Source organism: Saccoglossus kowalevskii, chromosome 11 (genome assembly GCF_978046115.1).
Source record: "Saccoglossus kowalevskii chromosome 11, keSacKowa6.1, whole genome shotgun sequence".
Taxonomy (NCBI): Eukaryota; Metazoa; Hemichordata; class Enteropneusta; family Harrimaniidae; genus Saccoglossus; species Saccoglossus kowalevskii.
This window is the reverse complement of record NC_140651.1, coordinates 16,928,599-16,951,329: the sequence shown is the minus strand read 5'-3', so window position 1 is coordinate 16,951,329 and position 22,731 is coordinate 16,928,599. Positions and strand designations below refer to the sequence as shown.

The window sequence follows — 22,731 nt, the reverse complement described above, 5'->3', positions numbered from 1 at the left end:
TGAATGGCATGCGCTTCGAGTTTTGTGACATTTGTATTTTCCCGCAGGCGTCCCTACTGATGCCAACCTCTTTGACAAAAATACACTGCCTCGATGTTTGCATAATGGCTTTTAAGGCAATAATTGAAATAACGATAAGCATTGAATACATATGTGACATGTCACATGTAATATCTTGAACAGAGCCACCTTATTATGTAAAGTATATGCATACCTGTCCATTGCATTCAGTAATAGATTGTACAACTAAAAACATCAAGTCGCTATCATGTATTCTGCAGCCTGATCCTGTCATTCCTCCACGAAATGTACGTAGCGCTTCTCTAATATATGATTGTAAATATTTGGATGGATATTTCTGGAAGATAATTGGGCCGACAAAACAGCCCAGAGTATGACCTAGTTCTAGTGCATTCAACAACATGTACTGTATAGAATTCATTAGCAGTGGTGATTATAATGAGGTTTGTTTCTTCAAAACTACAGATGCGAATTGTAGATAGTTGTAAACAATTAACAATATTGGCTAATATATGTTTTGCAATATTCCCATTTTAATCCACTAATGTGTTTCACTGTATACAGTAAATCTCATTTATTTAAAATATATAACTGTACATTATGTTAATTAGTATGCAAATTACATTCAAATGAGTCAAGAAACAATAAGGAGAACACTGATGACTGTATAATTTATTTGTTTTTTGAGTGTCTGACTGATTTTGAAATACTTACATGATTCACTTGGCGCTTTTTCATGTCCTCAGTCAATGTTCCTATAGCATTGCCAATGCATGCTCCGTAGATTGTGCCATAAACACTGTCTTTGTATCGTTTGTTATGTGAGACGCTGCTAGGATGATACGCCATCTAAATATAAACATTATTTGAGGGAATGTTGAGATTTTAAACTGGGCAAAAAGCGATTATCTAAAACTGGGTGTCGTTTGCCCACGTGAATGATATGGCAATAAAATGCTGAAACCCGTTTCAGATAGTGACATTCCACTGTTTCGATATGCGGACAATATGCAATTCAAACCGTCAAATGAAAGGAGAAATAGCATCACAGAATATTAATGAATGACCTGAGGATATGAGAAGTGACAATGAAAATGTAAAGTGGAAGAAGTAGAAGCAGCTCCAACAAACAACAAGCAAATATATACAAGGTTATTTGAATATTGGGCAGAATAAATTGTTGATTCATATCGATAACTTGAATTCATTTTTTCAGTAAAATTCGTTTAAATTAGTACAAACTTATTGTATGGTAAGACATAACGATATTACTCCATGAAAGATTACTTGAACCTAATATTGTTTAAAATTCGTGTAAGCTGTGTGATATAGTATATCTTCCATCGTAACGCCATAAGTTACAGCGTACCGTAATTGTGCGGTATTTTTCGGGGTAATTTCATCCTTGCATAATAGGAAATGCGAATTACATATATGGTATGATTACGCGCGTAAGCACGATATCTAATAATAAAAACAAACATGGCTTGCCACCAGGGTTTGACCGGACTTCACATAAAGAAGTTTGCTGATTCTGTTCTAAACATTTTGGATTTCGGCATTCCTATGATGTATCCTTGAAAGAAAAAGATGTATAATAATAAAGTTTTACGAAGATACCTCAAAGTATGCACTCTAGTTGTATATGCATGAATAATGAACTGAATAATGTCAGTAATACAGATACGCAAATATAAAAGAACATGTGTAAGCCTGCATTTGCATATGAATGGTTATGTACAGTGTGAAGGGTCAACTACGCTATCTGGTGAACAATATATTAATATGTAAATTTGAGTGTAGCATGGTCATGAAGAGTGGTTTGCAAGTTCTGTTGTCCTTGAAGCGAGCACGTGTAATTACTCTTCGCGAAGTAACTGGCTTGTGTAAGCATACATGGGAACATTACAGGTTGATTCTGGACGCGACGGGTAGGACGTCACACCATATAACTGCTACTTTTCGACTGATGACTGGGGGCCAGGTGTGCTAAATAGCACACTGACTAATGTCATGGTAATAAGTTCTTAAAGTCTCACTGGACTGCATATACAGTGATTTTATTGTTGACAATGAATCCAGTGAAACCGTAAAGGACGCTACGACAACGCTTACAGTAGTTAAAGGCACATTTGAACCATGGACGCAAGGTTCTAGACCCCTTAGCTCTTTCAGTAGAGTGTGCACACGGCTCGGCGGTCTGTTGGCAAATTCGTTCGTTAGAATTCAAACAAATAGTCTATTCATTTAAAGAGGAAGTCGTAAGCAAATTGCAATCCTTGGTTATTTGGAGTTCAAAGTGCATGACGAAAGTCTTTTCAGAATGACGCAAACAATGCCAAACAATATTGCTGTCTGCAGTGGCTCAGTCATGAACCCGAAAGTGTTGTCGACCTGCAATCAGACATACAGCACAAATCAGCGTTTGTATTCTGTCAACTCTGTGCTTTTCACTTGAAACAACCTCGTTTAAAAAAAAACAGTCCTCCAGTAGTAAAATAGTATTGATTGGAACAATAAAAAAGTACTTCGTAAGGGGACATTTTAAGAACAACGAATCTAATAAACGGGTGCAGTTTGGAACTATGAAAGAGTAATTTCTTCGAGGGTAATTTCGTAGTAAATGCTGAAACAAAGCCGTTTGCTATCTAAGGTTAGCGGACTTTTAGAACTACGTAATTTTTCAAGTCGAGTAGATTGTCAAGCGTAAATTTGAGTTACAGTCAATGGCGGCGGCACGGGGGGGGGGTTAAAAATGTGGGGGGGGGGGGCGTCGCCTCCTCGAAAATCAAACTGAAACCCTTTTTGTCAGCACAATTTGCTCCTCAAAATGCTGGAAATAGCGTTTGAGAGGGTCTAGATTTCAACATTGTTAAGAGGGAGTATGCCACTGGATTCGCCTAGTATGGTGATGAGCATATCTCGCCCCTCCATACAAAATTTCGTGCCGTCGCCTCTGGGAAGCATTGAATTACACAAACACGGAAGTACATTCCAGCGCTGGGGTGCTAGAAATATCGCTAACGTCACATTATTTTGTGATTGTCCCTCTTAGTATGCAACGATAATGTAGCCGGTGTACAGCATTTGAGAGTGAGATAATCTGGCCTTACAAACGTCAGCAATATGTCATGCCGTCCAACGTATGCAATACATACATAGCAACGAAAATTTATGTGAAAAGTTCATACTATAATTAGAGTATTATTAATAGCTATATACATTTCCTTTCCTTGGTAAAACAGTGACTGTTGTGTACAGGCGATTTATATTGATATCCGGCGTGTTCGCTATTTACCTTACACCCCCACGAACTCAAAAATAGTGACCGATAATGGCGCTGGTCATTGAACTGCAACAATCGTGAAGTAAAACTACTACCCATATTAGAATATAAAGTGTGTTTCGGTGCTCTAATGTTTAAAAGAACACATTTTTATTAAAAGCTAATTGCCATGAAAATCAGAGATGACCAGGGCATGTAATAATATAAGGTATATCCATAGTTATGTAACAAATTGCCATGTGTTTATTGCCATGGTTAATTTCAATGACCATATATGACATGTATTAGTCATGCGAAATGGCACTACAGCTCCAGGGGAGGTGCGTAACATATTGTTAATGTTGCATTTTTCAGTGTTCCCAAGTTTGAATATCCGGTACAACTGGGACCGTCCCACTGAGCTCTCAATAACAATGAACCCGGATGTACTTCAGGATACGTCTTGCGTGACTGCTTGCAGACAATACTGGTAAAAGTAAACATGTAAAAGTGAATGCCCGACTAAGTGCGTTTTAAAACCTAAAATAGTCACACGGGTCATACTGTTGAAGGGGCGAAAGCGAAAGCGGAATTCTTGAACAAAACATGTGAACACATTAACATATGTTAATGAGCCGAATAACAGGCAAGAACGTTATCCAATCAGAGTAATTTTACCTTTAAACTATATCTAGTTAACCTTTGTACCTGAAGACTTCACTTATCTTCAAGCTCTCGATCGTAAATCATTACAAACTAATTACTATTTATAACGTTCCGTACAGATTATTCTAATGGCGAGAAGTAGCCTGCGTGTAGCTTTATCTCGCCTGAGTTACAGCGATCTGAAGCGCGATCTGCACAGAAGACCCACAATGTTATATGCAGCGCGCACGCCCCACTCCTTTTCTGTATCCATTCAGTGATGTCACTGCATATCATGAATAAATAATAGCAACAGATTTGCTGCAAATAAGGCCAGTCTGTGGTGGTTCTGCGTTCACCCCACCTTTCGCAAAACTATTTTTTCCAATTTTTTTAACTGAAAAAAACATCACCACAGCTGGGCCAGTCTATAGATCAAAGAAAACAATGGCCGTTTGTGTTTCATCTATCCAGCATTGGATTGAACAAATGGACAATCCGTACTGGAATATGTCGCCTTCTTTAACACCAATAGTAAATATCAACACGTACTGCGGCTACTATCAAATATGTCGACGCTATCTAAATTCACTTCACCTACCAGGTATGTTGGCATTACATATTCAAATTTAACAATCACGTACATGCTTAAATCGCCAAATCTACCTATAAATACAAATGTAGAAATGTGGTATTGCATTATTGTCTTTTTTTTACAGCTAGTACATTGTGGCCATGTATGGAGTATGATACGTGCTACTGTGTGCATTGCCATGGAGTGCGAGGAGACGCTATGTACTACGAAAGAGGAACACCATCGAAATTATATGCACTACCAATTGGATGGGTTCGCTTTCCCCTGAAGTAAGTGAGCTGATTGCATTCAAACTTAGGCTTTATGGCATTTGAACAGACAATAATTCACACTGTCGTAAAATTCAAATTACTAATACTGCTGCTAAGCGTTGATCCGCTTATACAATTCTATACAATTAAACCGCGGCGTGCTTATGTGAATCATTGCCAGAAATGAGTGGACAAGATGGCCGACTTCCGCCCTGGCCAGTGTTCCCCAGTCAAATAAACATCACAGGATGTGCCATAGAGAATGCATTGCATAAACATCTATTAAAACAAAATTTAATTTTTAGTTTATATTTTTCATTTTTTCACTTTTGTGTGCTTCGTAATAGACAGATGACGTTCCAAGCTTTCGATATGTTATAGATGTTTTCATCAAAACTCCACCATTAAATGCCCAACTTGCCGTAAAACTTGATGATATATCCTACACTGGCCCAAACCAGTGTGCCAAACTCTATTTTTAAAAATAGGTAAATGCAGTAATGCAGCTGACTGTTCAAGTTTGTTCGCTTCGTTCTGGATACTCTCTGGTTCAATGAACACGGCGACGCAGCCAACGCAGTTGTAGACGCAGTATTCGCTGCCCAAATTAGAGCTAAAATTCATGCATTTTTTACACAGACGTACGATCCAGTTGTTAGCAAATATAACTGTTTTAATCCAATTAACAACAGGAAGTAATCTGAATCAAGATTTAGTTTATGTCCGTTATTCCATGTTAAAAATTATCCCACTTTTCGAACGCGAAGCACTATCGCCATACTGCTTTTCATGCTGAAGGTCAGACCACAAGATCAATATATTGTATCGGCCGTTTTTCCTCTTTGTAAAAAAGGGGTTTCATCACACTGTCTGTCCGCGAGTTGTGTATTATTCTACGACAGTCTAGACTTTTGTTTTGTAATGCGTCAGACAAACGTAATTTGCATACCAATCGCCGTTGACTGCCACAATGATATTTACAAGATTAGTCTGTCCACATATTTTTGTATTAAGGATGCGGTAGAGTTATCATGCTCTAAAAAGTAAAAACTGTTTTCATGAGGAAAAGTGTTTTGAAGCGTAGCACATTATATATTTTCTTGAAGCCCTTGTTCCTGGCTTTTTGAAAAAAATGATCTGTGACATGTACCACGAATTAGTCACGTGATTACTAAGTAAACATAGAGGTGTTATTTTGAATAAAAATTAGTTTTGTATGAAAACCGTAGGGGTTCTGTAAAAAAAGAAAGCTGAAAAATCAAGACAGCATCAGCCCCGTCAATGCCTCGAGAGTGTTAGAACATAGATTGCATATTTGTTTACAATGACACCAATTTACATTTTTCCTGTTATTTCACCCATAGACAAGGAATTTAAAGGCCTTTTATTTTTTATTGCGAGAAGTTCTCAAAAAATGCTTCAAGGGTTTTATTCTGCGCCAATACGTTATCAATGTGTGTGAATTTCATGAAAGTAGGTCAATTTCTGACGACGCACAACTTACTTGAATGACCTCCATGGCGTCAGATTTTTTCTGCCTGGAAACGCCAAAAAACAAAACATTTGTCACGTTGCGCTGCGCTAATTTTGGACATTTAAAGCATCAGATGGACTGATTTTTACAACAAAACACATAACATGGAGTCACTTAGTAGCCTTGCAGTAATAAAATCCAAAACTATAAAATTTTGGGTCCGTATTCGTCCTCCAAAAAGAAGCGAAGTTGTTACAGTACACGGCGGCCCTGCATAACTTGTCTGCCCGACTTTTTGGAAGATGGAAATTGATCATGTTTGCTGACGAAATGTTACCCTCTTGGTTTGAATACTCAAAGTGTGAACCCCATTGTACTGTCGGCAATGCATTTCTGTTATAGGTAAAGTTTCGCTTCCTCTGAACTGCGTTTTGAGTTTTTCCTTGGGGCCTCTTTTTTGTGATTGATCAATAATCAGGAGCCGGAGTTGATATGACCGCGTCGTCTTCAGTGTGCACTGTTTCTGCCGTGAAGGGATTATGCAAATTACGCAATAAGTCAATGTTATTGTTTGCGTCCAGACTTTTATCTCAAAAACAGTATCTCGTACAGTATCCCGTTATACAAGTAGTTTTTCTTATTTTTTTAAAAAAAAGGGTATTCTAGATGTGTTTCAGTTTTAATTTTGATAAAATTATGAGCCCAATAACTTTACAAAAGTAATAACAAAAAAAGCAAAATTCACGAAAATAACTCTACCGCATCCTTAAGCATATAACGGGTGGCTGTCTTCAATAAATTCAAATTACAGTCAAAAATCTTTTCCACGTATATTTTTCAGTTTATCGATTTTCTGATGTCGAATCTTTCGAGAACATAGCAGATTCTTTTATAAATGCAATATACAATGCCTTGACTACAGGTAGTGGGTTGCCTGGGATTTCAACAAAGTACAACTCTGTCACTAGTTTATAGCTTGGAATCTGGCAATTGCTCTTCTGCTCTGTTTTATGACCTGTTTTTGTCCCGAAAAAACATTAGTTCGTATGCCACAATATAGTCCTCCACCCATTGCATAAATTAACATATATCTGAGTAATTCATTTGATATTACATTTTAGAGTTCGGAATGCTTATCCCCAGTATCATGTAGCATATCACGGTACCAAATCTGAAAACCTCAAAGATATACTACTTACCCAGCGGCTTCTCATACCAGGTAGGCAGGGAAAATAAAATTACAGTAATAAATTACGTATTAATATCGATTCATTGCTTTAATTTGATCTGCAAAACCAGTTGGAACTTGTGTTTATGCAGTATCGTGTACAATCTAAATAACCTATATAACCGCCCTTTGTTACAGGTGACACCGCTCCCTCCGGTCAAATTGTAAATGAGAGAGAATTCCATATTCCAGCTTGTAACCAATTTGGTTTCAACACGAAGCAAATATTTGTGTCCCCTAGTATATTATACGCTGGGAATCCCACATATGCCACACCTAAAAAGTAAGTTAGTAATGAATTGGAGGAATCATTTGTTTATCAAGACATCGTTAAAGTGTATTTTATCAATTCAAATAAATGAATGGTTGAATGAATGAATCAATGGAGATTCATGCAAACCTATGTTAAGCGATCTAAATCAGACAATTGAATAATTTATTTCTCACCAACAATTCACTATAAGTTGTAACATATTTATTTTTCTTTTCATAATTTGTAAATGCACATTCCTGCATAAGATGGTACGATTGTATAAGTCACCGGGTATACAACGCGAGTGTAGCGTTACAAGTATGGATTCGCCCATTCAGCTATGCAGTAGGAAGACATACTCTGGCAGGAGCGTATGGAATCGACCCATTCTTCAGTGATGACACATTAGAGTGGTCGACGACGAATAGATGGGATGTTATACCATACGGATTACTGGTGAAAATTAGCTAAATGGTTTAGGTTAGGTTAGTCTACATATAAAAAATGCTAAATACTGAGTTGAGATGTGAACGACAGTAGTAACGTCAAAATAATGGGGATACGTGGAATGTTGATTAAAAAAATCAAAACTAGCAATTACTAACCACTTATAATGTGTAGGCAAATACAGGATATGCAACCATATATATTATTTGTTAGACGTACTTAAAATGACCATTCATTATTTTTATTTCTAGCCTGAGACCGCTGAACAAAGGTTAGAGTAGGTCGACAGTGACATTACTTTTACTGACTTTGATAAGCAGCTCATCTCTCCTCCCTCTGTTTTCCTTTTTTGAACAACCCAAACTATTTGTATAATTAGTAAGATAGTGTGAATAATAAGATAATTGTGTTGGTCTGGTGATCAATCAACTTTGCCAATGTGCGGCTGCTGAACAAATGGAGCTGAGTATTGTGTATTGTAGAAAACTGGCATGAATCCAAAATTGCAACCTGTGCACTACTGATCATGCTTTACAGGTTAATGATCACTTAATTGTTTATTTAATAATTGCAAAGTCTACAAACTCACTACAGTGTTTTTGTTTTTGTATGATTAGATAAACTACTGATATATATCTTTAATTTTAGAACATAGTGTTTTTAAATTGGTTCAGTGCCAAATTTGGTCATATACATATTGTCAAAGATTGTTGATTTTCTATTCTATGAAATACAATTTCAACATAATTTCATTTCATAGAGCAACAGTGAAGGGATCAAAGCGAACGGCGCCACAACTAGCTATGACATAAGTTGTAAACATGCTGAGAAGGATACTAGCCAGTATATGTATCCTCAGGCAAACTACGTCAAGCACCAATTATATGTTGTATACAATGACTACACACAAGGTTTTGAATTTATTGCTGAAAGGTCACTACTTTCACAATACTGGGTTACCATTTCGAGTGCTTTCATCGACATCCACTGGCAGCTTTAAGGGGGAGTCGTCACCTGCGCATGCATCACATGGCCATAGCGTGTCATTGTTCACAAACATGCATCTACCCATAAGTCTTTGCGTTTTTAGCACGCGTTGTTATCGTCGTTTTGGATTCCCGGCCGTAGGCAGGTGACGTACGACCCCTCCCCTTTAACGATCGTATGTTAATAATTGACTAAATAGCGCTAGGTTACTTCTGTGTGTATATTGACATTATGTACATCGTGGATACTTTGTATAATATGTACATACGATATTTAGATTGACGTTATGTGTAATCAGACAAGAACGAAACAGTTTGTTAGTCAATATGTCGTGTACCCTCGAAACTATGTTTGATGTCACAGTGAGATTGTGCTGCATATATTTATTTACTGCGAATTAGAGCAAGACATTTGGCGTTTTTTTGTGATCAGTTATTAGATACATTCCGACGTAAACTGCGATGTACTTGCAATAATTCGCTGTCACACTACTTTGTTGCATTAATATGGGCGTTGCCAACCGTCATTTTAACCATGATTAGAGCCGTATTAGTTTGTTATTATATTGAGCCCATTGTTTGTACAGGGGTTTTGTGAAGCAGCGGGAATGGCGTCACAACTAAATATATACACTGGTGGTAAACATGTTGAATAGGATACGAAACGGGATATGCGAATACAAACATTCATTGTTCAAGTTCTGATGATTTTTGAAAGTGATGAAAGGGAAAAGCCAATACAAAAGTGTGTATACATGTTACAGGTTGTTGTTCAATTTCAATATGGTCTTCAAATTTTTCACAGTATAAATAACAGTATAATGTCTGATTATCATAGAAAATTCACTAATTCGATACGTGAATATATGTGGTTTTCTTCGTTTGGTCTTATTTCAATGTTTACACTATACATATCATCTGAGATGGCGTGATTTATTAGTCCCTGTTTGGGCGCTGTTCGAAAATGTGGAATTGTGGATTGATCTCTGTGCGTGCATGCGTGCCTGAGTGCTTGTGTGTGTGCGTCTATATCTTGGACAAGCCTGGACCGATTACATTCAAATATGGTACATACATTGAACATTATAGGACCGTGATTCACGTCATTTTGTTTTTCAGATCAGATTCAAAATGGCTGACTGGTGGCCATTTTGTTTTATTGAATGTGGCTCCAGTTCCATATCTCTGACTTGCTGTGACTGATTATGTTCAAATTTGATATATTCATCATACATCATGTCATAGATATACAGATGTGAAAAATGACCGACTGATGGCCATATAGACAAGTACTCATTCGACTACCAGATACAAGATGACAGAATGTCAATCTCTTTAATGTTAAAAAACATCAAAATACAGCAGCAGCTTATGGATTCATATCTCTGACATGTTTATGTTCAAACTATATTACTGTAAACAAACAGAGTCTGTGCCATGCATGGCTTGTTTTCATTACTGTCCGTTTCTACTAATCAGATAGCAAGATTTATATTCCATGTAGAGATTTCATGAACACATTTATAATCTAAGCCGCCATGACTGGCAGGGCAACTCCCAAGAACTATTGCAATTTGATAATGAACTGCAAAATTGTAATACGGAAAGGCGTTTGAACAACACTGGTGCGATCCGACATCCAGGTCATTTGACACATGCGTGGTAATTTTATTTTTTCACAATAAATACTTTGAATAATAAGAATGAATTTCCATGTGTAGTGTAATACAGTTCCGAAATACAAATGTGTGAAACAATTCTCAATAGTTAGCTTTCTTTATCCCATATATCTAAATTCCAATCACATACGGTGAAACGTATCATAAATTATTTAATGAGTAAACATGAGAGTTCTGCATTATTAAAAAATGTTAGTATTTATTGTTTATGAAATAGTATTTCAACATAGATTCATATGAAATCTTTCACCCCTTTTTCGGCGAAGGGTTCACGGCGACACAAGTAAATATCCAAATTGCCGTAAACATGTTGAGGAGGATACGAAACAGGATATGCATATCCGAGCAAACAGCCTATTTTATTATTCTCCATCATACAAAGACCACAAACTATTTTTAGAATTCACTGCCAGTAGGTCACCACATTCAAAAGACTGGGTCGTCATTGTCCAGTACTTTTATCGACATCTTAAAGTGGCTATTGACAGGCTGTATCCTAGATACTAGTATTTGTTGTGTGGTTGTATATAGCTACGTCACTTAACCCGCATTTTTTAATGTTTACCGACCTCAAAAAAAAAAAAAAATCTATTTTTGTATATGCAAAAGTTATAACATGCCATATCAATATTTACAAATATATGCGCAAATTCTCTGTTCTCATTTTGTTCTAACAATAAAACAACATGCTTCGATTCAGTTGTTAATGATAATATGAATATGTACAATATACAAAATAATTATTTCATGTTACACTTAGGACTGATTTGTCATTTCATTAATAAAGGGGACTGTAAAGGCACTATAAAAAGCGTTTTTTTTTGCTTTTAACGGTAGCTATTTACAAAGATCAATAATGAGTAAAGCTCTATCAACAAGCCATACATGACAATTGCAGACCTGTCAATAGTGGACCATTCTAATTTATTATTTGGGACGTGCTTATCAATCATATAACGTACACTGACTGTGTGCCCATTCACACTGTATGATCCAGGTCTAATCCAAACCTGTAAAGCAACTTGTGCGTCATGCCAAGTGTCGGATTTTCGGTCATGCCACCTGTAAATAAACAATAAAGAAAAGTGACATAACTAACATAAATTTCTGATCGCATTAAATAATGTGGAAGCATCATTGATCTGAATATAAATGTTTCCCAATTTGTAAGTATTATTAATTATTTGAAAGTGCCTAGATTCAAATCGTTAAACATTTATTTTGCATGATTTTTTAATAGTTTATATGTTTAATACGTACTCGGTGTCATCCTCATACGCGCGTTATTAGGCATATCTGAGCCAAAGTTATAGAAATTAATATATATAACTGAATACCTGATTGAAAATTGAAAAATAACATGTAATAAACTCATCATCAAACCACGTTTTGTATCACAATTTGACATTGGCGTTGTAAGTAACAACCGGGTAAACCCCATCGATTGAGCAATATAGTTGTCACGCATAAAATATTGCCATACCTGCAAATATTTGAATAAGTACAATGTCCTGCATATTTAATGCTGGGAGAAAGGAATATTTGTTTTGTATTGAAACCCGGAGGCTTGATTTTGTCATTGAAATGTCCCCATTTTTCTTCAATAATCCTACCGCCTGAAGTCTTGTCCCCTGCAATGCAGTACGAAGTAAGCATATACATTTGTTCATAAGAAATATAAAAAATATTGGTGTCGAATTACATTCCTAATGCATATTCTTACCTGGTAGAAGTAAATGACCACAAGTCAATATGTCCTTCAAAGAACTTGCATCAGTGCCATGGAATGCAACATGATAATTCTTCGGAACATGTCTAACTCTTTCATTAAGATAGAAAAAAAAACTTTGCTTTTAACAGGAAACATTTCAAGAGATTGTTCATAATTATTATAACTATTTCATTTTGATATAAGGTACATACCTGAGAGGGAAACGTGCCCAGTTCAAGGGTAATACGTAAGCAGTTTCCGGGTCCCCCCTTTTGTATACTTCTCCGTCATTTCTCTTTTCATGGCAACTTTTACAGTAGCACATGCTGTATCGGGTATCGTCCCTGAACAAAGAAGCTGTTTGAAACAAATTGTAATTATTCGGTATATTAATTTATCCCTTCATATTTTAAACATTTGATTTGTGATAAACTAATAATTTTGTCGAATGTTCTAATTATCAACATTAATTTGATTTAGACAATATAATCACTAAAACAATAACTGGCAGGTGTAAATTTAAAGCAGCAACATTTAGATTCCAAGTTCATGCACGCATTTTAGTCCTCCATAATATGCTTACGTAGTGAGGATGTACAGTTATAAAGTTATGTGGGTTCGTAAGACAGCTTTCCAAAAGTACACGCTAGCCACAAAGCAGTGCATTTATAGTTAATTTGGATTATCATAACAGAGGGTAAAACACAAGTGTATTATTTGGACAGGTATTCGTTACGAGCAGAACACGACGATTTGCGCACAGGGGCTTATGTAGTGCGCTATGTTTAGCCATCCATATTTGAAAATTTGAAAAGTATATGTCATTTTCATTATATTTATGGCCATTAAGATAAAAAAATAATAAAAAAAAATAATTTCAACAAGAGATACAAGAGTTTAAAATATCATACAATTGTAAGAACCGTAATTTTCACACTTGTTTCTGGAGAGATTATTTCTTGATATCTAAACATTTCCCTCGGTGATATGGGATGTCATTATTGACATTTTAAATTTGGTAAGTGGTAATTTCACATTATATACACTCAGTAGGTTGTCTCAAACGATGCATTAGGTATATTAACAGTATTATGCCCAGTAGTGCCAAAATTAAAACACAATGGACAGTATAGCGACAATGAAAGCACAATAACAATTGCTTCATTTTTAAATAGATTACAGATTACTTACATGGCAGGTTTAGTGTTGCAATATATCGCCGACATTTTCTATAGTAGTCACAGTTCTCGTTCATGATAAATGTGCTACAGGCAGAGCTGTACCCTATCAGTCTCGTAACCCTAAGTAACTTTGTATAACTTAGACCTACCAAGTCACATTAAGAGATAGGCATTCCGTATTAGGTACGGATAGGTATTTTAGCGTGTTGCACAATACCTGAAAAGTTCATCTATCCATACAGCGCCCTCAAAACTATCAGTTAGCAAATAAACAATTTGTATGTCATTTGTATATAGCTCGACACGTACGCATACCATACGGACATTCTTGTTATTGTTAACAATGTTCGATGTATTTCTAATTCACTACAACATGAGGTTATTACGAGGATGCCGAAAAGTATGCACGAAGACAGTACAGTGGAAGTATCGGCCGACGCGCAGCGTGGTCGATGCGACCGCGTACTGCCTGAATGCCAAAATACAAAAACGTGTAGAACAGATTGAGCGAACTTCTTTGTATGGGATCCAGTCAAATATTTGTTTCCACATTCCACATAGATACTACCAGATGAGTTCTAGCATGAACAAGGTGATAATGGCAGCGCAACACAGTACGTAGTGTTCCAATTAACTCACAGCACACTTTATTTACAAAACTATGGATGTCACAGAAATATGTATAAACATAGTATTGTGTTCATTTGGCATTGCTCTGTGTATGACGGGAAAATAATTGACGTTTAATCAAAGCACATTTCTTTAATGATTACTTGATTCAACTTCGTTTACTCAAATCAAAATGTAAGTATTGCTGAATGTTCTTATATAATATAGTTTTTCGGTGTTATGCATTGATCTTCCTGTTGATGAAGGAGGATTGTCATATCTTAACTGTAGGTTAAATGACCGTAGCCGTGGATGGTGTTTTTGCGGAAAACGCTTTCTGCAAAGGATAAAAAACATTATGAACATTTGAGGGCGTCCTTTAATCGGTCGTCTAGTATTTTGAGAAGAAAAAGGCAACTATATTAATCCTTGAAATTCGCATACGTGTTCTTTGGGATTTTCATAAGCAAAGGTTATTAAAACATAACAAATATACAATAGTTGTCTTTCTTCATTTCAACACTGAAATAAAAATTTTTTAGAGTTGCTTGTTGGAGTATATTTCTATATGAGATTTATTTTCTATTGAACGAAACACATTTAACATTAAACGCATTTCTCTTCTCAGTTTTTACTTTATCCCGCCAAAATGAAAGGTTTATTATTACAGCTTGATGATATAAAAATGACCTTTCGCACTATTCCATTCAATATCAGAAAAAACAAAACATCCAGCTTTCTGGTGAAGATTTAATCCCAATTTTTTACACTCAAATTTATCGGATTATACTGCCACTTACACCATCTCTCCTCAGTCATCTTATAGCAAGATTCCTGGTAACTAAAGAGCAGAATAAGCATATACGCGGTAAAAGCATGTGATTACCACTCTATTTAGAGAAATGGTTACGTTTCAACAGTTAATAATAGTTGAAAAACGGCAAACTTAATTGACTCTGTAATCACGTACACATAGTTTATAATTGATTGTTTTTTCATTTATACTATGTTGAAAACAACTGATTTGAGTACTTGGAAAGCAATGTAATAGTTCAACTACGCCGTTTCTCGTGGTCACGTGAAAAGCATATTATAACTCAACTTTGTCTAAAAGCCACGGTTAAGATGTCATAAATCTGATTGAAAAAATGTAAGGGCAAGCGTAAAATTGAAAATTGGCGTCGAATAACATTCAAATACTGATTATAAAATAACAAATGTACAACAGAACGAATTCAGAAACGTATTGAAACAGCATTGTAACCTATCGTTTTTAATGTTGTAATTAAAAAAACAATTACTCGAATGAGTGAACAACAAAAGTCGTGTAGGCCAACATAGAATTTTAATTCAAATTCAGTTCGAGAACAACCCATTTGAAATTTTGTCAACTCGGGCGCAAAACTTGTCGGAAAATGTAATTAAATGTAGTGAGTAATTAGTTTAAATTAATCGATTCATTTGATATAAAATTATTAAACATTAAATGAGTAATTAGTCTGTCCTTCGGGGTAAGCTCAGATTTCTGTTTCACGTAATATCAAGTTTCAACTTCAAATCTAGTTAGGTTCACAAGTTGTAATCGCAATTTTCATAAGAATGTCTATGTTCAAATATTGTAGTTTCACTATACATGTCTTAAGTTAGATTTACCAGTAACCCACGCAAGATAACAGCCGACTTATCAGAAGTCGCCCATTCCAGCTCTTTATTTTTCACGTACGGATCAATCTGGTTCCTGGCACCGATTGTTTCCCTTGTTAGTGTAAAAGATCCTGGTCGGATCCACACCTGAAATGCAATCCGTGCATCGTACCACGTTTTTGATGTTGTATCATACCATCTGTAAATGGAGTGAAATTAGCGATGTGCTGGCAAAAAATGACCACATTTATGGTGGTATTATACCAACATATTTCATATATTACATGTGTGCCTATGAGACAACGTTCATAAATGTTTCTAATTCATTTTAAATGTCAATTTCTCGAATAATAATAATTATAATACATATACCGACCTCTGTGTGTCTGCATAAGCTGGCTGTGAAGCATATCGGAGACTTGGAGATACAAATATTTGTTTCGTGTTGTAATCATCGGATGGTTTGTACTTGTCATTGAAGTGCCCTTTTCTTTCTCTTATGATTCTCCCGGATGGAGTGCAATTGCCTAATAGCATAGGATTGATACATTGTTTTGCGAATTTTAATAGCCTATCCTTTAGATACATTAATATAATATTATATTAGTATCTTTATTCTGCAAATATTTCAACTATCTATCTCATAATAGCAGCCTAGGGCTTTCATAAATGGCGATTCATATATGATTCACGAGTGAAACCAAACACTGGACCAGAAACACCACTATAAACGGCTTTTGCTAACTGCTGTCCGATCCGTTTTGCCTCTTGATTATCTCAATTGACATACAGGTTCTTGCACAAATATGTAATCCAAGTCTAGTTAGGACTGATATATTTGTACCACAATTGTATACAAAAGATATTTTTATTAGATTCAATTATAAAAACAAAATTAGCAGCAACGAGAGCAACATCCACTATAAAAGAGAACTGAAAAAAGGAAGCCAAGTAGCTACAAACAAAAAGCAGACAAAATCATTATATTTGAAAGAGAAGGAAAATACTACACAAAGTACAAAGCCATCATTTTATGAACACCCTAAAAGATTGGACCATATTTATTGTATGAATAACAATAAACAATTACGCAAAGTATATGTGATTACGCAAGGTATATGTGGTATGAACTTTCAACTGATATCAAAAATGCATTCTCATGCATGGGTGGCATATCTGATAATTCAAAACAAACTAAATGTATGTTGATTCAAAAATTCAAAGATATATGTAGATTGGAAATTACGTAACATTTGTATAGTTTGGAGAACAGTTGAAACTGTAACTTGGCAAGTTAAGCAACGAATGCCAAAAAAGTGAACTTTAGAGAAGACTATATCATCTCATTTGCATATTAATTGTAAACATTACCAATGTTATTACACGGCAAATGACTGTGTCATCTGCGGTGCATATAAAATAATAGTATACATTTAAAAATTTATTGTCACAAGTAAGATAATCGCGACATTTCCAAGACGATGACAGCTTTTTAAACGAAGTTTCAGACTAGACGATTTCACTAATTGTCAACTTTTATCGAGTTCTGGGTGTAATGCAAGCCTTAAACTCCTTCCGACTTATTGGTTTGATACAATAAGCGGTCAGTGAAACGTGTGACGAGGTATAATGAAAAGGAAGTTACGAGCATACTGAAAAGTATGTCACTGACTCAGACAGTACGTGGTCGCAATAAGGCACTTCAGCTGTACCGCCTGCGTGCATTCTTTACCGTGTTCTCTTGCTAACTTCATAATATTTTTCTGTCTATTCTTACACAGACTTACCCGGAATGAGGAGACGACAACTACTTAATATATCATGTACAAAGTCAAAACTTGTGCCATGATATGCAAAATTCCAGTCTTTATGAGCACCTTCACCTCTAAACAGAAAATTAATGAAAAAAGAGCGTACTTATATTTAATGGGGAGTCATTATTCCTGATAACAGTTGCTAGGTAAACGATTATAAAAAATAACAGTTATTAGTCATTAAAGAGGGACAATCCAAAGCTTCTTCTCTTCATGCAATGTATGCGCGGGAAGTTGCTGTAAACCGGCCGACAACTCGAAGTTACGAGAACGAGCGCCCCCAATTTCCCAGAAAACTAGTTGATTATGCTAGAAATGAGAATGAAACACAATTTGTCTCTGATAATAATCAGATATTTGTAAGTAAAAAACCATTTTACATGTACAAAAACGAGATTGGATGTGAATATTACAGCAACTTTTGCAACAAGCTAATTATTGTCAATGTAATAAAATATAGAAAATTTATTTGTTTAGATGTTGAATATAATAAAAAAAAAGTTACTCTCGTATTATATACGTTACAGTTTTTATAGTTTGTTATATTTTTCCTGTATTTTCATTATTAATGAATTGATATTCAGAGAAAAGTGAATATTCAGGTTTTGTTGTGTCAAGGGAGTTATTCAGGTGGTTCGAAATACCTTCAATGACGCCAATACACCTCTCCTGTAAAGTACGCCCTCTATTGACGAAATGATGCATGGCGTAAACGAGTGGAATACCGTATGCACCATATTATTACTGTGACTACCCGTCAGGAATAAACTATTTGATTTTTTTCATATTTTAAATAAATATCTGGATAGAAAATAAAACACAAATTATTGAGTCAAAGATTTTGCCGATTGAGTGTTGACGTCACATAAGCTATAATGTCCAAAGAGGCGCCTTTAATAGGTCGTTTTGAGTATTTCCGAATACATAATTTGTGCACAGTCACAGTAGTGATAGGATGTTTTCTAATCAAGCTATATCATGGTATGAGTCATATTGTGTGGCCTTCCCATTCATTAGTGTGGTCACAATCTAAACGAGCACTGACCTTATTGAAAATCTGGCCCAGTTTATGGGTAGCGGATAAGGCATCGGCGGAGTACCTCTAAGGTACGCTCCTCCATCTCCCCGCTTGTGATGACAACTTTAACAGAAACAGGTGTCATATTTATCGCTTCCTCTGAAAGCTAAAATTTAACAAAGCAAATACAGTTTACTGGCGATAAAATGCTCGTTCTTTTTTGGTTTTTCTGATTCTCGAAATATGTTTGCATACTGGTAAATATATAAATGAGCTCAACCAAGTATATAATTTTTTTCGATCTGTTCTGATTAATACATGGCTCGATAATCGAAGTTTGTGTATAATTTCTATGTTTTTCAACTTACGTGGAAGATTCAACGTTTGCAAAAAACGCTCACACTTTTTATGATAATGACATTCTGCATTCATTTTGTTTTATTATTTCGCTGTATTGATCCCTTAAAAAAACAGGGTTTAACGGTTCAAAGCTGAGTTATAACGTGTATGTGAGTTCTCACACGATTGGTTGTATATTCTTTATTGCGTAACAGCGGGGTAGTTCAATCATGTGATGAAAACAGTGGTTATTATCATAATGTTCATATGAAAATATCTGCTTACAACTGTTTTTTTAATGGTCATTATTCTGTAAACGTTTTCGACACGGCTCACAGCCACCTCAAGTGCCAGATTCATGAAATAAACAGCCAAGGTCAATAGAGTAGCATCTGTGTTAAAAATGCATTAAGTACTGGCAAACCAACTTCTACATAGGTATGTCTCTAAACTCATGCGTTTTTGATGATTTATCATCTTTTTTGAACTAGGAAGCCCTCGAAACATAATATTACATGTAAGAACAAAAACATCTGTCGAGATTTCACGTTTTCCCCGTAAAAGAGATACTGGCTGTTCCCTCGCTGGACTCCTTCCTGGCGTATACTAGTACTACCTACTCCTACCATGTCCTCACTTGATGACTCATGTCAATCTAGAAACGGGCAGCAGTATTCATTTCGCCTAATCTGCCGATTTTATCGCATTTTAATCAACGAAATTAATTTCCGACCGGAAAACGACCATATTTTTATCCCTTTCTTTTCTCATTCGCTTATTAAAAACATTGACCCATTGTCCAAAACTGATTACTGGCACATGAGTTGTCGAAATGGTTTTTTTTATGCTAATGTTCGGGGATTAAACGAGTATTAACCATTATTTAATTCCGAATGACACTTCCAATCCATCATACTTTGTATCGTTTGCGAACGCAACTTGAACTATGACCTCTTGTTACGTGAATGTTCCACACAAGTTGATTGAGCGGGACTGTGTTTGATTTGAATCTAGGCCTGCTACCTCGTTTCAACAATATAAATATCGAGACATTTACGTGCTACAGGTAATGCTAAGAGAGCAGAGGACCCCCCCCCCCAAAAAAAAATGCCACGGCCATGTATTTAAAATGCAAGCGAGCAGACGGGCGATATTTCTGGGTTCGCGCGGTCGAAAAATAAAGTGGAACCTATTCAATAAGCAGTTGCAAAACCGAGCGAAGAAAAAATATTGAAAAGCAGAAGTGAGCAGGAGGTTGGATAAAATTAGTGCTGTACATTCAGGTTATTTGTCAAAATATGATCGGCCAAGATATATCATTCTGAAGCACGCCACAGACAGAAAAAATGCAGTTCTGAATATTGACACCGTTCGTATTTTTTTAAATGAGCCAACAAAAAATTGTATGCTGCTTAAGCGATGATCGTTTTGTGAGGCTACGTTCTGTTGAAGATATCATACTTCACTTTCGGATTTATTACTGAAGATAATGTACGACATATTGAAAATCGGGAAAAGCCAAAGTATTCATGTAGGTCCAATCAGTACTGTTGTATTGTATATTTCTTCAACCGAACGTTACAGCCCTGACCTGCTCGACGATTATTATTGCAAATGTCATTTCTTTCTCCCTGGTCAATGAATCCAGAATCAATTGGGTACTAGTACGTTATTTTAGGTTGATTTTCATTTGGTTTCACGTGACAGTTAGTCTGATTTATTTTATCATATAGCATTACAAACAGGAAGTCCTCGGCATGGGTTAAAGCACTAGTATACCCCAGACTACTCGTTTTGATGAATGGTCTGGGTGTTGCTTCTGGGTAAGAATAGAAAATGAATTCCGATGAGGTTGTAATTACCGGTATTTAGATTTTTGAAAACGGATTTGCGTACACCGCAACAACAATGGATTACTTCTCAACACATATTTCCATCAAGAGAGTGGCGTTTGGACGTAACAGAGCCCAGATTGACTGGGAGTATAAACAGAATTGGAAGAGCTGTCCATACATTGACCAATTACACACGAGCTCACAAACACCAATGAAATATTTGTTGTAGTCCTTAAGGTAGAAGCGTATTCATAAATTTTAAAACTCAGAATTCATTCATTTTGCAATAAATTGTACTCTAAGGCAAAATTAAGATGTTGACCTAAAAAAAGTTGGGGGTCACCAGTAGAAAGTCGCCATTTTGACATTATTATAACACTTTTACCACAGCTTCCTTTGGCAGAGATATTATGCAATATCTCATAATCTAGCCTGGTGAATAAATCATATATAGTTAATGATGGACTACTTTTTGTTGTTCTGAATTATTTAAAAAATGAGGGTTTTTAAAAAGTGTCAAAAAATGCAATTTTTCTTTAATATTATGTTCTGTGGAATTGTTCTAAAAATAGCAACACGGTTATCAAAAAGCATAACTGCAACACACAAAATAATGCTGTTTCATTATACCATGAGACATTAGCTTCATGATTGTACATAATAAACTAATGAACAATATCGTGCGATTTATGATCAATTTTGTCAAAAAATATTACTTGGCTTCCACCTTAACAAAGGGGTTTGGCACTAAAAACAATGGAACGTTTATAGGCTTAAAGTTGGATTTAGATCGTGTTATAATGCAAATCCCCCTTGGTAGAGTTGTAAGCAGAAATTTTCATATGTTGATCGATTGCGTTCGTTGTGTATGTGACCATACTCACCAATCATCCGACGTTGTCGAGGTAGAATAGGAACAAATTACCTCTGACTCGCCACACCTGACAGTGCTGTACCAAAGTAAGACGACTTTGCTTGACCTCAGCGTACTCTTTGATAATTCCCAGAATTCTTCATTCTTTCGTCATGTATTCTTGTGAATGTACTATTTTTAGCTTTCTTGGTAGTGGTCTCTTGATATTATAGTAGGTCACACTTCATTGAGTGTGGAAAGGTCGCTTACAGATCATCGTCGTACAAGCATCCATATTTTGTCTCGAAGCGGAAATAAACCCTGGCGGCGAGAATGGTTAAACTCTACAAATTGTATCTCTCATGAGGTCAAAGGTCATCAAGGGACATGACCTCAATAAAATAAATACACTTCATCCATCCCTCCTTTAGTCGGTGTCATTGTTCCGGTTAGATAAATTTCTGATTCAGATTTCTCATTTTTCTTAGGATTGTAATACTTTCAGTACTTTTTCACGAATTTTACATTACATTTATAATTTGGACCATAACTTTTCCTCCCTTCTATCTAAAATTTCACAAGGATCACCAAAGTTCATGGTTTACAAATCTATAAGGTTATAATCGCCGGTCACAATTATTTACACAGTTCGATGCTCACCCTTCGTTATTTACACTCGATGCAAGTATTCTAATTGTATTGCGTTGAAATGAAACACAAGAATATATATTAGTATTTACAAACAACAAATAGTAATTATTTATAAATAAAAACAATTTGCTGCATGACATGTAAATGTAAACATATTATTCTGATTATATACGACACACAAGTGCTAGTATATAATTCCCATAGAATTGAAGTAATGCATTGTATATTCTTT

The 22,731-nt window shown here is 35.7% G+C and overlaps 3 protein-coding genes across 5 annotated transcripts; 1 reads left to right on the top strand and 2 right to left on the bottom strand.

Moving 5' to 3' along the window:
- The first annotated feature begins 4,221 nt into the window (after positions 1-4,221).
- On the top strand, positions 4,222-10,873 carry LOC102807015 (neuralized-like protein 4). Its single transcript, XM_085504939.1, has 5 exons — positions 4,222-4,535; positions 4,651-4,795; positions 7,373-7,470; positions 7,618-7,762; positions 7,999-10,873. The coding sequence occupies exons 1-5, from the start codon at positions 4,379-4,381 to the stop codon at positions 8,201-8,203; spliced, it is 750 nt and encodes a 249-aa protein (XP_085361065.1). The 5' UTR covers positions 4,222-4,378; the 3' UTR covers positions 8,204-10,873.
- Positions 10,874-11,016: 143 nt separating this feature from the next.
- Positions 11,017-13,983, bottom strand: LOC146736244 (neuralized-like protein 4). 2 transcript variants are annotated; one of them, XM_085504940.1, is made up of 5 exons: positions 13,747-13,983; positions 12,768-12,912; positions 12,568-12,665; positions 12,328-12,475; positions 11,017-11,906 (listed from the first exon to the last, which is right to left on the bottom strand). In XM_085504940.1, exons 1-5 carry the CDS (start codon positions 13,808-13,810, stop codon positions 11,672-11,674), a joined length of 690 nt encoding a protein of 229 aa, XP_085361066.1. In that variant the 5' UTR covers positions 13,811-13,983; the 3' UTR covers positions 11,017-11,671. The 2 variants fall into 2 exon arrangements, with proteins under 2 accessions (XP_085361066.1, XP_085361067.1); XM_085504941.1 differs by having other exon boundaries at positions 12,768-12,899.
- A 372-nt stretch (positions 13,984-14,355) lies between these two features.
- LOC144342080 (neuralized-like protein 4) lies at positions 14,356-21,972 on the bottom strand. Of its 2 annotated transcripts, none has more exons than XM_085504945.1 (6): positions 21,880-21,972; positions 18,849-18,987; positions 17,777-17,874; positions 16,366-16,516; positions 15,999-16,188; positions 14,356-14,682 (listed from the first exon to the last, which is right to left on the bottom strand). In XM_085504945.1, the coding sequence occupies exons 2-6, from the start codon at positions 18,890-18,892 to the stop codon at positions 14,638-14,640; spliced, it is 528 nt and encodes a 175-aa protein (XP_085361071.1). In that variant the 5' UTR covers positions 18,893-18,987; positions 21,880-21,972; the 3' UTR covers positions 14,356-14,637. The 2 variants fall into 2 exon arrangements, with proteins under 2 accessions (XP_085361071.1, XP_085361072.1); XM_085504946.1 differs by lacking the exon at positions 21,880-21,972 and adding an exon at positions 19,190-19,346.
- Between the last annotated feature and the right edge of the window lie 759 nt (positions 21,973-22,731).

Excerpts from the sequence above, each read along its gene's own strand:
- LOC102807015 (XM_085504939.1), top strand. The coding sequence starts at position 4,379 with ATGGCCGTTTGTGTTTCATCTATCCAGCATTGGATTGAACAAATGGAC. Across the intron at positions 4,796-7,372 it reads TGGGTTCGCTTTCCCCTGAA|AGTTCGGAATGCTTATCCCC; the intron begins GTAAGTGAGCTG and ends ATTACATTTTAG. Across the intron at positions 7,763-7,998 it reads ACATATGCCACACCTAAAAA|ATGGTACGATTGTATAAGTC; the intron begins GTAAGTTAGTAA and ends TTCCTGCATAAG.
- LOC146736244 (XM_085504940.1), bottom strand. The coding sequence starts at position 13,810 with ATGAACGAGAACTGTGACTACTATAGAAAATGTCGGCGATATATTGCA. Across the intron at positions 12,913-13,746 it reads TGCAACACTAAACCTGCCAT|CTTCTTTGTTCAGGGACGAT; the intron begins GTAAGTAATCTG and ends TGTTTCAAACAG. Across the intron at positions 11,907-12,327 it reads ACTTATTCAAATATTTGCAG|GTGGCATGACCGAAAATCCG; the intron begins GTATGGCAATAT and ends GTTTATTTACAG.
- LOC144342080 (XM_085504945.1), bottom strand. The coding sequence starts at position 18,892 with ATGCCTTATCCGCTACCCATAAACTGGGCCAGATTTTCAATAAG. Across the intron at positions 17,875-18,848 it reads TGGGCCAGATTTTCAATAAG|AGGTGAAGGTGCTCATAAAG; the intron begins GTCAGTGCTCGT and ends TTTTCTGTTTAG. Across the intron at positions 16,517-17,776 it reads TTGTCGTCTCCTCATTCCGG|GCAATTGCACTCCATCCGGG; the intron begins GTAAGTCTGTGT and ends CTATGCTATTAG.